The 13,778-nt window shown below is 42.0% G+C and overlaps 1 protein-coding gene across 1 annotated transcript; it reads left to right on the top strand.

The window, feature by feature from the left end:
- The first annotated feature begins 439 nt into the window (after window positions 1-439).
- Window positions 440-13,421, top strand: LOC309545307 (hydroperoxide isomerase ALOXE3-like). Its single transcript, XM_082244449.1, has 4 exons — window positions 440-557; window positions 4,975-5,075; window positions 10,861-11,031; window positions 13,210-13,421. Exons 1-4 carry the CDS (start codon window positions 479-481, stop codon window positions 13,387-13,389), a joined length of 531 nt encoding a protein of 176 aa, XP_082100575.1. The 5' UTR covers window positions 440-478; the 3' UTR covers window positions 13,390-13,421.
- Window positions 13,422-13,778: the final 357 nt, after the last annotated feature.

Here is a 13,778-nt window from a genome sequence, read left to right as displayed (position 1 = left end):
GATCTTTCCCTTCCACTGTCCCCAATCCATCTCCTGATAAGACAGAGCCTTTGGAGTCACTCTGCACATGCTCCGTTTGATATATATTGCTAGATAGTGTTTTCTTTTTCTTGGGAATCAGCATAGGATCAATCAGTACTGTCCAGACCAAAAGTCAGGGGTCCTGCAGCCCCATAGGATCGTAAGAGTAGAATGAAAACTCTGCCTACAAGCTTTAACCAGATACTGATAGAATCACAAGACTGCTATATATTGTTGATGAGAAGGTATTTAGCAGTTTATATTTGCTAAAATAGTTACATTACCATGTTCTGTGTACTCTGGGAGACCAGATATAGTGAATTCAGGGTCCTGGGTTTAGTAACACTTTAAGTTTTGATGTTCATCTCCTCCATGACAGTAGCCTTTTCTTCATTATTATTTTTTTTTCTTTAGCTTTGTGTCCAAAATAATTAATTACTATTATACAAGTGATGAGATGGTCAAGGAAGACCCTGAACTTCAGGCCTGGGTAGCTGAGATTTTCAAGGAAGGATTCCTGCAAAATAAGTCTTCAGGTATATTTCCAATCCGGTGTTCTCTAGTCATATTATGTGCAAGTAAAGATGTGATACACAGAACCATTCAGTCTCTGTGAGTTTGGTAAAAATAAAGGTTTTAAACTCTTTTGCTAGTAGGGATGATCGAACGGTTCGGGTCCACCATCGGTTTCGGCCCGAACATTGGGTGTTTCGAGGTTCGGCCGAATTTAGAACTTTTTGCCCAAAAAGTTCGGAATTCGGCAACCAGAACCGCCCAAAATGCAATGCTTCAGGAAATGGGCTTTAAAAGCCCGTGATTGGACCAGAACCATTAGCAAAAGCCAATTGAGGGGGCAGGAGAATGCTAGGAATGTGATTGGAGTGACTAGGGGGTCCCTAGACCAATCATTAGTGAATACGCCCCCCAGTATATAAGATCGCCCCCGCCATATTCCTAGCATTGTTATACTGGACATGGAAGAGAGCGGAAGCAGTTCTGTGAATTTTACTTTAAAAGTGTCATTTAGCTATTTTTAGTGTGAGGAAAGGGATATCTAGTGTAGTTAGAGTGCTCCTTTACACTTTAGTTAGCTTCAAAAATTCAGTTTCTGTAGGGAAAGTGTTAAGTGTAAGGGGACCGTAGTGTAGTGTAGGGTTAACTGGCAGTGACTGCTATGGCAGGGTGACTGCTATAGAGAAATGATCTTTTCTCTGAAAAGCTTCATCACACCCATATGGCTTCTCACCAGCCAAGCATTTTTTATGCTGCAGGGGCTGCCACTGCCAGTGATTTTTTGAGGATGTTTGATGTCAGACATGACATCTGAACATGTGTATAGGGGGTATATATAGACATATATGTCTGAATATATACCCCTAGACATATATAGGTGTGATAGTAGCAGAAATAAATGCTTGCGCTAATGAAATCATTTGCAGTAATATATTTCTGCTACTATCACCCCTATATATGTCTAAGGGTATATATTCAGACATATATGTCTATATATACCCCCTATACACATGTTCAGATGTTTTGCCTGCCTCAAAAGAACCCAAAACAATGCCAAAAAAACGCTAGTGTCAAAAAAAATGCCCAGGTGTGTTTTTGCTGGCATTTTTTAGGGGGTTTTGGAGGCAGGCAAAACAGCTGAACTTGATTTTTTGATTTGGATTTCAGATCTGGGGGGTCTAAAAAGTGTACATGTGAAGTTTCAGCTCTGTAGCATGTCCAGAACCATAAAAAAAAAAAGATCGTTTGTATTAGAAAACTTTCTGACAGGGGGTTTGCTTCGCTCCTGTAACACCTTGCCGGTTTAATAGAAGGCATTTTTTTGGGATCTTTGCAGTCAGGAAAAACATCTGAACTTGTGTATAGTGGTACTGTGCACAAGTTCTGATGTTTTGCCTGCCTCCAAAAACCCCCAAAAAATGCCAGCAAAAACACACCTGGGCATTTTTTTTTGACGCTAGCGTTTTTTTGGCATTTTTTTGGGTTCTTTTGAGGCAGGCAAAACATCTGAACTTGTGTATAGTGGTATATATACACACATCCATATATTTATATACACACCTAGACATATATAGGTGTGATAGTAGCAGAAATATATTACTGTAAATGATTTCATTAGCGCAAGCATATATTTCTGCTACTAACACACCTATATATGTCTAGGTGTGTATATAAATATATGGATGTGTGTATATACACCACTATACACAAGTTCAGATGTTTTGCCTGCCTCAAAAGAACCCCAAAAAATGCCAAAAAAAACGCTAGCGTCAAAAAAAAAATGCCCAGGTGTGTTTTTGCTGGCATTTTTTGGGGGTTTTTGGAGGCAGGCAAAACATCAGAACTTGTGCACAGTACCACTATACACAAGTTCAGATGTTTTTCCTGACTGCAAATATCCCAAAAAAATGCCTTCTATTAAACCGGCAAGGTGTTACAGGAGCGAAGCAAACCCCCTGTCAGAAATACAATACGATCTTTTTTTTTCATGATTCTGGACATGCTACAGAGCTGAAACTTCACATGTACACCTTTTAGACCCCCCAGATACACCCAGGTACACCTTTTAGACCCCCCAGATACTAAATAAAAAAAATCTCTTTTTTTTTTTAAATTTTTCAATAATTGGCTTTTTTATCAAAAATGACAATTTGTGTGATTTTGTGTCTGGGGGGTCTAAAAGGTGTACCTGTGAAGTTTCAGCTCTGTAGCATGTCCAGAACCAGAAAAAAAGATCATATAGGTGTTAAAGTTAAAGGAGGGTCCCGACCCACATCCCTGTTCTACTGAAAAATTATCTTTTTTTTTCATGGTTCTGGACATGCTACAGAGCTGAAACTTCACATGCACACCTTTTAGACCCCCCCCCCCCCAGATACTAAATCCAAAGTAAAAATCAAAAAATCTCTTTTTTTTTTTTTTTTTTTTTAATTTTTTCAATAATTGGCTTTTTTATCAAAAATGACAATTTTTAAGAACTTTTTTTGTGTGATTTTGTGTCTGGGGGTCTAAAATGTGTACCTGTGAAGTTTCAGCTCTGTAGCATGTCCAGAACCAGAAAAAAAGATCATATAGGTGTTAAAGTTAAGGGAGGGTCCCGACCCACATCCCTGTTCTACTGAATTTTTGTTTTTTCATGGTTCTGGACATGCTACAGAGCTGAAACTTCACATGCACACCTTTTAGACCCCCCATATACTAAATCCAAAGTAAAAATCAAAAAATCGCTCGCTTTTTTTTTTTTTTTTTTTTTTTAATAATTGGCTTTTTTATCAAAAATGACAATTTTTAAGAACTTTCTTTTGTGTGATTGATAGTTAATGGGGCATGACCCAGAACCCTAGGCACTTTTTAGGGGCATTTATTGGGATTTAGGGCTTCAAAATGGTGTTTTTGATTATCGAAGTTCGGGTCCCATTGATTTCAATGGGGTTCTGAAATCCGAACCGAACTTTTGGAAAATTCGGGTGTTCTGGTCGAACCGAACTTTTCAAAAGTTCGATCATCCTTATTTGCTAGCTGAAATGACAGAATATTGTAGAAAGCTTCATACTTTTATAGTGAATTGCCCCTCTCACTTGCACTATTTTGATTATTCTAAATTGATGAGCTGCTTGTTTTTGCCTCTTGCCTACATTACATATCTGCTGGTGAAGAAAAGTTGAGCAGGTGGAACATGAATGCACATGCCACCACTATGTTTTTGAATTTACATTGCATTTAGGTAGCAACTTCATATTTCTAAGCGCAACATCTTTACCTGTGTTATACATGAAAGTAAATATGTAATGTTTTGTCATGTTTTGTGGTAAATGCATGTTAACTGATGTTAAATTGAACCTGCGACCAGCCTACTCAGATATTTATACGTTAGGGTCCTTTCATACCTGTCCGTTCCGCCGACGGACTCTGTTCTGCTCAGGGGGGATCGATCCGCTGATCCCCGCTGAGCAGGTGGATGACAGCTCCGTCTCTACTCTGTGTGCGGAGATGGAGCTGTCAGATCCCCGCTGTCCTCTATAGGGGAATCGAATGAGAACGGTCCGTTCTCATCTGATCCCATCCGATCCGCCAGACGGATGGAAAATAGGGTTTCCATCCGTCCGCATTTCCCGGACAGGATCGGATCGGATGGCAGCGGGTGTAAGCGGACATGTCTCCGCTTACATCCACTGCCCCATAGGGATGCATGGGGCATCCGATCAGGTCCGCCTGAAAAACTGACAGGTGGATCTGATCGGATCATTAGTGTGAAAGGGGCCTTATTAAAAAGCAGCAATGGGACTATAAATATCACATGTGTAGCCTTAGGCACTATGGAGCAATTCATCTTCAAATTTCACAGGAGAAAGCAGAAGTACTGCAATTAAGGGGTTCTTTCAGAAGCTCAGTTCACCCTGCTACCCTTTCAATGAAGTGACTCATTAACCGCTTCCCACCCCATTCTCCCTCCCAGCTGTTTATTACTAGCAGCCTTCTATCTAATGTAAACACAGAGCAAGAGGTATCTTGTTGTTGTCCCTGTGGGTTTCCTCAATATGTTCCAAGTTGACCCACAAATGATTAGAAAAATGAACAAACTTTCTTAGAACATTCTTTTCATAAGAATTTGCATTTGAAATTCTACCCTTCCATGGTCCGCTTTAGCAAATCAGCATGTTAGAAAACCTTTATGCATGCTATTGTTCCCCCTGAGATAAGTTGGTGCTCCTTAATAAGCTGTTCACTATTCCTTTTGCCATTGCCTAAAGAGGAACATTCATGTCTCTACAGCATTCCTGTTTAGAGGAAAATCTGAGCCTGCAAAATTTTGAAAGATCGTTAGATCATGCATGCACATATAATTGTTCTCCAAAGTATTTGGCACATTGCCTTCTATCCATGCTGAATAAGCAGAGGAAATCACTTTCTACTAAAACTTGGTTCTCTCTTTCATGACAGAAGTCCCCTATTCCTTCGGAACCAGAGCTTCTCTGATCAAATACCTGACCATGGTGATCTTCAGATGTTCTGCTCAGCATGCAGCTGTCAATAGTGGTCAGGTGAGTATAATAGTATTGGTACGGTCTTTATTGTGTAGGCAAATTAATTGCCAAGATAGAATCAGAATGACATAAGTTTAGCCAGTTACAAGCATTTGGCCACATTTTTGCCATTCAAAACAGCAACCAGATTAAAGTGTCTAAAGATCCTTTGCTAGGTGGAGGAGTGAGTTTCATAATAAAGTTGGCATGGCCTCCACCAAAGACAGGACGTCTATGAACAGAGGGGATTCGAAGAACTCTCGATCACTATATGCGATTTGGAAATTCCGGATCGCGTGAGCGCCATGACAGCCAATCACGGCGGTCATATGACCATAAGCCCTGCATTGCCTCCAGGCATGTAAAATCCCTTAAGGGGCCGGAACCCCCCGACTCCAAGGGGTTAACTAGTAATTTAACCACATAGTGTATATATATATATATATATATATATATATATACTCACTTTTGTTGCCAGCGGTTTAGACGTTAATGGCTGTGTGTTGAGTTATTTTGAGGGGACAGCAAATTTACACTGTTATACAAGCTGTACACTCACTACTTTACATTGTAGCAAAGTGTCATTCCTTCACATGAAAAGGTACAATAAAATATTTACGAAAATGTAAGGGGTGTACTCGTGAGATACTGTAAATATATATATATATATTTTTTTTTTAGCAAAGACTCTGAAGAATAAAATGGCGGTCGTTGCAATATTTTTTGTCACGCGGTATTTGCGCAGCAGTCTTTCAAACGCAATTTTTTGGGGAAAAGTACATTTCACGGATTTAAAAAAAAATAAGCAGTAAAGCTAGCCCAATTTTTTTGTACGTCGCTTCCGTGTTACTACATCGGAGAGCCGATCGAAACCAAATCTGGCTTTGTTCGGGACTCCAACCAGCCAGCGGACGTGCCGGCTAGCTTCCCCTGGGAGACCCGGGCAGAGCTGCGGGAGGGGGATGGGACGTCCCCTCCTGCTCGCTGGAATGACGACAGAGCGGCTGCTGAGTGGATATATAAGTTGATGAAGGATGCTATATGATTCGCTAGGATCTTGGTCAGAATCTTCATGTCATTGTTTATAAAACAAATAGGCCTATATTTGCCCACCTTTCCTGTGTCTTTATTGGGTTTAGGTATCACCGTAATGTAGGCTGAGTTTAAGTGTTTTTAAAGGGGTTCCTTTCCTTTTGGAGTTGCCCCAATTGGCTAGATAGGGAGCTAAAAGAGCTGAAAATGTTTTGTAGTAGATCGCAGAAAAACCATCAGGGCCTTGTTTAGTATTTTTAATGACTTGCATTACCTCCTCAGAGGAGATGGGAGCTTCCAGCCCTGTCTCTGTGGTCTTTCTCAAGTCTAGGAATAGGTAGACCCTTTAGGAATGAGTCTATTTGAGGAGCTACCTTATCCTGGTCAGCACTGTAAAGTTTGTTAAAAAAGGAATAAAAAGTTAGTTTGCATTAAGCATTTTGGATTTTGTGTCTGGGAGCCTCCAGGGATCTTGATTTTGGGGAGAGCATGGGTTCAATATTGAGGCCTTGATTTTGTTGCTAACATGGGCCCTATAAGGTCCCTCTGATGATAAAATGTGGCCCCATTCCAACGTATATTTTTCTCTGCTTTAGCTGTTAAAGCTAGGTTTAATTGAAGTCTGGCATCATCCAACTGAGAATTTGATATTGTTTTAGGGTCTCTTTTATGTTGAACGCGTAAGGAGGTGTACTCTTTTTGAGGCGTTCAATGTCTATGCGTCTTTTCCGCTTGATTTGAGTGGCCGTTTGTATAAGTTTCCCTCTAATCGTTACTTTGTGTGCCGCCCAAAGGGATTCTGCTGAGATTCCACCTGTATTGTTCAGCTGAAAATATTCTTTTATTATTATTATTATTATTGCCCGTTCAATCTCTATGACTCTGATTGGGTCACTAAGTATAGACTCATTAAGTCTCCAATGCTAGGAGCCCATGTGCTTCCTACATCTAGTAAGTGGGAGTAAAACCATGGAGTGATCCGACCATACTACATCTTTAATAGAGGTTTTGAGTAGAGATGGGTCAAGTTATTCGAGACAAAGATGTGGTCTACATGAGCGTAGTGAGTATTGTCTCTCTTGGTGGGGTTCAGTTCTTTCCAACCATCCACCAGCCCTTACCGATAGATTAATTTGGCTATTTTAGAGCTACACTTGGGCGGTCTTATAACTTGGGAGCCATGGGGCCTTGATCTATCAACCCTCTGATCAAATGTTATGCTGGAGTCACCTCCACAAATTATAGTGCCCTCTAAAGAGGTAGTATACTGCTAAACATGTTTTAAAAAAATATAGCCTGGCCCTGGTTGGGGGCATAATATGAGATGAACGTGTATAAATGTTCATCCAGAGTACCCTTGACCAGGAAAACCTTCCCTCCGGGTCCCTATGTACCATTTGGGGAGAGAATTTTCAGGATTTAGAAAAGAGAATTGCCACCCTGTGTTTTTTATCCTCCGCGCTTGCGAGAAAGAAAGTGGGATATTTTGCATGTAAAAAAGATGGGTTGTATTTCTTTGGAAAGTGTGTTTCCTGTAATAGGATAATATCTGCTTTCTGGTTATGATATTCCTGAAAGGCTTTATGCCTTTCAACAGAGGAGTTTAGTCCCTGGGTATTGTGGTAACCTACTCTCGGATGGTGTGGGAGCTTTAGAGCCATGGAGCCTAGGGGAAGAAAGCATGTTAAATCCATCATCACTTACCTCACCAAAACGCATAGAGTGAGCCAATAAGGAGCACTTAGTCTGGTATGGGCATCTTTGGAGAGGCTGCTGGTTCAAGGTTCGCTTGAGGTTGGCTGAAAAAGAAGGTAGGGGAAAAGATGTTAAAGTAAGGAGAAAATAGAGGAGAAATAGGCCATGGTCCAAACAGGACTCAGTTGGGGGTTGGGGGGTTGCCTGATCCTCCCCAACTGCAAAACCACAATTTGTCCTGTCCCATGCGAGTAAACAGATATAAATTTCAAATGTGAAATTGACAAATATGGACAAATACTGAAAAATTTTGAGTCCCCTATATATGGATGAGCCTGAGGGGAAGGTGGGGTACATGGGAAGGGTTAGGGGGGAGGGGTGGGTAGGGAGGGTGGAGAGGATTAAGGGGTTGGATGTTGAAGAAGGAGGGATTCAAATTGTGAGTCCCACGTGCTTCGAAAAAGGTGAGGATTAATGGTAGGATGAGTCTTAGTAGGTGAGGGGATACTGTCCTGAGTCTGACTTCAGAAGGAGGACCTGTATTGTTTGCTGGATGCTTATTCTAACCCTTGACAGTCCAGGGAGGTCCACATAGTCTTAAGAAACATTTAGGGTGAATCCCTAAAATGTTGAAGAAGTCAGATCCGGTTATATTGCATTGTACAGGAGTACGGGCAATTGAAGAAAAACTGCGTTCATAAAGGAATGTCAGATGAGGAGCATTTGTACTGATAATTCCTGTAATAAATGATCGAGAAAGGTTCAAGGAGGATATTGTCCTTGGATTGCTTGTAATTGGTCTTGTTCAACACGGGGGGATAGGGCTGGTTGGGTTAGGGTGTTTTATTGATCCTGAGCTGGAAGTAGTAGAAGTCGCCTCTGGTGGGAGAGAAATGAGCTTCAGGTGTTGAAGGATTCTTTCCCCCTCAGGCAGGTTGGAAAAAGCGTAGGTTTTATTTCTGAATGTGAATTTGAGAGCAAATGGAAAGGCCCCCCAGTATTTTATTTCTTTTTGCGATAGAACTGATAGAAAAGGTTTGAAGGTTCTTCTCCTTTGGATGGTGGAGGGGGAAAGATCAGCAAAAATCTGGACTGGGTGGCCTTGACAGGACAATTGTGGTAGAAGTGAGGTTTCATTACCACGTTTCTTGGGGATCACCTTTTCTGGGTGGGGCAGAGCCCTATGGGCTCGATCTAGCTCAAGTTTATGTGATGGAATATTGGGGATCATATCTTTGATCAGATCTTGTACAGCTTTATGTACATCTGTGACTGATTCTGGGAGACCCCATAGTCTGAAGTTATATCTTCTTGATCTGTTCTCCAGATTCTCTATTTTAAAAGTGCAGCATCCAGCTGATCCTGTAGGGTCTGGATAAGGCCTGTATTTTGGTTGGTTTTAGCTACTGTAGTGCCCAGTTTCTTTTCAATAGCATCCATTCTGGATCCCAAATTCTGGAAGTCTGCCTTTAGATCCCCCGTGATTTTTGCAGCTATTTGTGAGAGTCCACAGTCTAATAAAGCAGAGAGTTTTAGAAGTAGCTCATCACTATTTAGCTGCCCGTTGTGGTTTGCCTTCTCTGTGTTTATGTGATAATGAATGCTGGCTGGGGCGCCTGCCATAGTGGAAAGCATGAAATCTTCCATCGCCTGGCCTAAAAGTGACTCTGTGGATACTGGAGAAGGGTCCTGAGGGATGAGGTTACTTACAGTTACCGGGGGATATAGCTGGTTGCTGCCCATGGTGAGATGGAGGCCCTGTGTCGCTTCTCCTTCCTCCATTTTAGCTCCTGTGAGGGACGCGGCCGCCATCTTAGGTGAGGCCTGCCTGGTATTGTGTGCGAAATGACGCTGGAGGTCCCTCCAGACCAGGTCTCTTTAACATGCGCTGGTTCCAGGAGCCTTCCCCCTGTAAAAATCTGCCGAGGACTCCCGGGTCTGTGTCCGTTGTTCGTTGTGTGGCGGGCTAAGGTGCCGAGGCGATGCAGAGCTCCGGGCTCTGTAGCAGAATACAAATTGGCCTAAACTGATAAAAAAGATTTGATTTTTTACATTTTTTTATTGGGAATGTTTTATAGCAGAAAGTAAAAAATATTGTGTTTTTTTTTTTCAAAACTGTCACCAATTTTTTGTTTATAGCGCAAAATCTAAAAACCGCAGAGGTAATCAAATACCACCAAAAGAAAGCTCTATTTGTGGGGAAAAAAGGACATCCATTGTGTTTGGGCACAGCGTCACACGACTGAGCAGTTGTTAGTTAACGTGACGCAATGCCAAATTGCAAAAAATGGCCTGGTCATTAAGGGGGTAAAACCTTCTGGAGCTGAAGTGGTCAATATATTAATTTTTAAGTTGGAAATTCATAGATGTTCCTTGATTTTCTTTAAAGTGGTTGTAAAATTACCTTTATTGTTTGTACCTATAGGTAATCCTATAATAAGGCTTACCTATAGGTACTGAAAATATCTCCTAAACTTGCACTGTTCAGGAGATATTTACATTGCATGCACCGATGACATAATCGGCGCATGCGCTCTGAAGGAATGGCTGCTTTCGTTAAAAAAAAACGGACATAGACGGAAGTGGATGAAAACGGATGTTAACTGATGATCATCCGTTGTCATCCGTTTTTACATAGAGATACATTGATGTCCGTTTTTCATCCATCAACGGATGGATGAAAAACGGACAAACAGACAGCATGTGTGAAAGGGGCCTAAGAATGTTTCTGCGCTAGTGCGCAAAATGATTCTGCGCATCCGGCACAAGTCGCAGCTGTTTTTCATTTATTTTAATGATGCGCCATGTCGCAAACATTGTTCTTGCGTGCGCAAATTCGCCAACATGTTTAAGTTACTTTGCTAGTGCAAGTGTGCATATAGGGACTCATGACTATCCCTATTAGTTTGTTATTGGTGAGTGCATTAAAACGTATTGAATCCAAAGGGTCAGTGAAACAGGCAGGCAACATTTATGAGGAAGTAAGCAATGGCAGCTTCCATATATACTGTATTTGGTGTACACTTCGTAGAATCCTAATCTGTTATGTTTTCATTTGTGTTTGCCTCCCCTGCAGTTTAACTTCTATTCCTGGATGCCTAATGGCCCCACCACCATGAAAAGCCCCCCACCCAGCACCAAAGGTGTCACTACAATGGAGACTATTTTGGAAGCATTGCCGGATGTAAACAGTACAACTACTGGTATAAGTGCTGTGTGGGTTCTCAGCAACGAGTCTGTGGATAAGGTGAGTGCCTGGAATTAAGAGAAGTGAGAAGTATTACATAAATAAGCCTTGGACTTTAAAACTGTATAACACATGATCTATGTCAAATAGAGTCTGTCAATCGAATGCATTTCCAGAGTCTGCTATAGGATGTAGTGATTATTTAACCACTTTACCACCGGAGGATTTTGCTGTCTTACGTCCAGGCCACTTTTTGCGATTCGGCGCTGTGCGACTTTAACTGACAATTGCGCGGTCGTGCGATGCTGTACCCAAACGAAATGTATGTCCTTTTTTTCCCACAAACAGAGCTTTCTTTTGGTGGTATTTGATCACCTGTGCGATTTTTACTTTTTGCGCTATAAACAAAAAAAGAGTGTTTATTTTGAAAAAATAACAATATTTTTAACATTTTTTTTATATTAAATTCCCCCCCCCCCCAAAAATGTAAAAATCAAAATTTGTTTACATTTTTGGCCAATTTGTTTTCTGCTACCTATGTTTGGTAAAAAAAAATCACAATAAGCGTATTTTGATTGGTTTGCGCAAAAGTTATTGCGTTTACTAACTATAACTAAGGGAAAGATTTGTGTCCTTTTTGGTGTTTTTTTTTTACGCGTAATGGCGGCGATCTGCGATTTTTTTTGCGGTACTGCGACATTGCGGTGGACAGATCGGACCCTTGACTGACATTTTTGACACTTTTGGGGGTACCAGTGACATTTCTATAGTAATCAGTGCTATAAATATGCACTGTTACTGTAAAAATGATACTGGCAGGGAAGGGGTTAATTTTATTGGAGAGGGAGGGGTTAATGTATGCCTGGTGCTTACTGACATGTGTGGGGGGAGGTGACTGAGTGACACAGGGACAGATCGCATGTTCAGCTATGCTGAACACTGCAATCTGTCACTCTGTGTCACTTAGGAGATCCGCCCGCTCTGTTTACACAAGCGGGCGGATCTCCAAACTGGATTCCCCGACGATCGGGGAAGAGCAGCGGTGATCACCGCCGCTCCTCCCCTGGCCCGACTCCCGCTGTGACTGAAAACAGCGGGAGCGCACCTCCGGCGGCGCGTGAGCGCCGCCTACAGGGCTAGAAGTCCAGCGACGTAGGTCTACGTCGCTGGACGGAATCGAGCCACTTTGCCGCAGTACGGTCAACGTGACCGGTCGGAAAGTGGTTAATACTGAATAGATGTGTAGCACCCTCCAAAGTAGGTGACAGAGAGAGAATATAGTTTTGGATCTTTTCTGCTTACTAGAAAGATTGCCAGGTAAATCTAAACTGTTTTCTGCCTACCAGACAGCAGGATCCGCTAGTAAAGGTCTGCTCATGGTGCTCAGGTGCAGCTCAGTTTTATCTGAAGTGTTTAACGCTGATCCAATAGGGAGGCATATTGGACAGTGGGAGGAAACCTGACAAATGAGTGCACAGCTGTTTAGTACAGCCCTGTTGATTGGCAGAGGAATGTGCCTCAGTGCATTCTGGGATACTGTATAACTGCCAAGGGCACATGTGCTCGGGGTCTTCCAGCTGGAAAGCGGGGTCCCGGAGGGAAGGGGCGGCTGCCCCTCCTCTGTAGAAGTTGCCATGTGGCCTCAGGTGGTCGGCCTGAGAGCTAGAGAGGAACTGAACTCAGAGGTTTGTGCAGAGCTGACTGGAAGGGAGACACTGGAAAGATCTGATTCTGCATACAGTGAGTACAGATCTGTGTCATGGGGCCTGTCTTGAGAGGGCCATCCCTTCAGCTAGAAGAGTCAATGGACAGGTGTCAGTCAAGGGGATGCTAGAGAGTGTCCTGAAGATAATGTAGTTGCATCAAGTCTGCTGCTGGAGAGAGCAAGAAGACTAAACCCCTTCTATACAAGTGGCGGTATGGTTAAAGCAGTGTGACTGCTTCCACAGGTAACCTGGTGAGGCCAAGTGAGAGTTGGCCTTATCAATTACAAATAGTTCCAGTTGGAGTATCCCACTATTCCCTTCTCCCATCCAAGTTCCACAATAAATATAAAACAAAAATCCCTGGACTGTTTATTATATTGAGCCATTGGGAGAAAGGATGGATGTGTGAACTGTCCTTAAGTGACTGGCTGCAGGTAATCAGTGGAGGCCCAAGAAGTCATCACACAGCAATCCCTACAGTGCTACAGATGTATTGTAAAGAAAATCACAACAAGGTCTCTTTTCTTTACAGAGGCGTCTAGGAGAGTACCCTGATGAACGTTTTACAGAGAAGGACCCACAAGAGTTCATGAAGAAGTTCCAACATCAACTGTCTGACATCTCCAAATGCATCCAGGTGAGGAACAAGACCATGAGTCTGCCTTATCCCTACCTGGACCCGCGTGAAATAGAAAACAGTGTCTCCATTTAATAGTAATAATGATGGATCTGCTTTCTGACTGTTCTTTGCATCCTTTCTACATGTTATGGTATCAGTGCAGACTATCATAACATTTAAGGATAAATGTAGATGAAATAATCTCAGGAATAAAGGCTTTCTCAGTGAATATCTTTATGTAAAAATATTTACCATCTCTTCGCTGTTGTATTCCCGGGTCTCTGTTTAGCCGTATACCAGTGTGGTTCGCAAATGGAACATGACAGCAGTTAGGAAAACCTATATATACACCGCAATACATACAAATGCAGGGTATTCAGGGTATGCTTTCAGTGTGTCTTTCGTTTTTGTTCTGAGCACATGGAATTGCTGGAGCTAGACATACTATGATTTTCTGCCATATCTGATTTTCATCTATTAAG

Source organism: Pelophylax lessonae, assembly GCF_965119305.1.
Source record: "Pelophylax lessonae genome assembly, chromosome: 2".
NCBI classification, from domain to species: Eukaryota; Metazoa; Chordata; class Amphibia; order Anura; family Ranidae; genus Pelophylax; species Pelophylax lessonae.
Note: the sequence above shows the minus strand (reverse complement) of the source record. Positions and strands in the feature narration are given on the sequence as shown.

Excerpts from the sequence above, each read along its gene's own strand:
- LOC309545307 (XM_082244449.1), top strand. The coding sequence starts at position 479 with ATGGTCAAGGAAGACCCTGAACTTCAGGCCTGGGTAGCTGAGATTTTC. Across the intron at positions 5,076-10,860 it reads CAGCTGTCAATAGTGGTCAG|TTTAACTTCTATTCCTGGAT; the intron begins GTGAGTATAATA and ends CCTCCCCTGCAG. Across the intron at positions 11,032-13,209 it reads GCAACGAGTCTGTGGATAAG|AGGCGTCTAGGAGAGTACCC; the intron begins GTGAGTGCCTGG and ends TTTTCTTTACAG.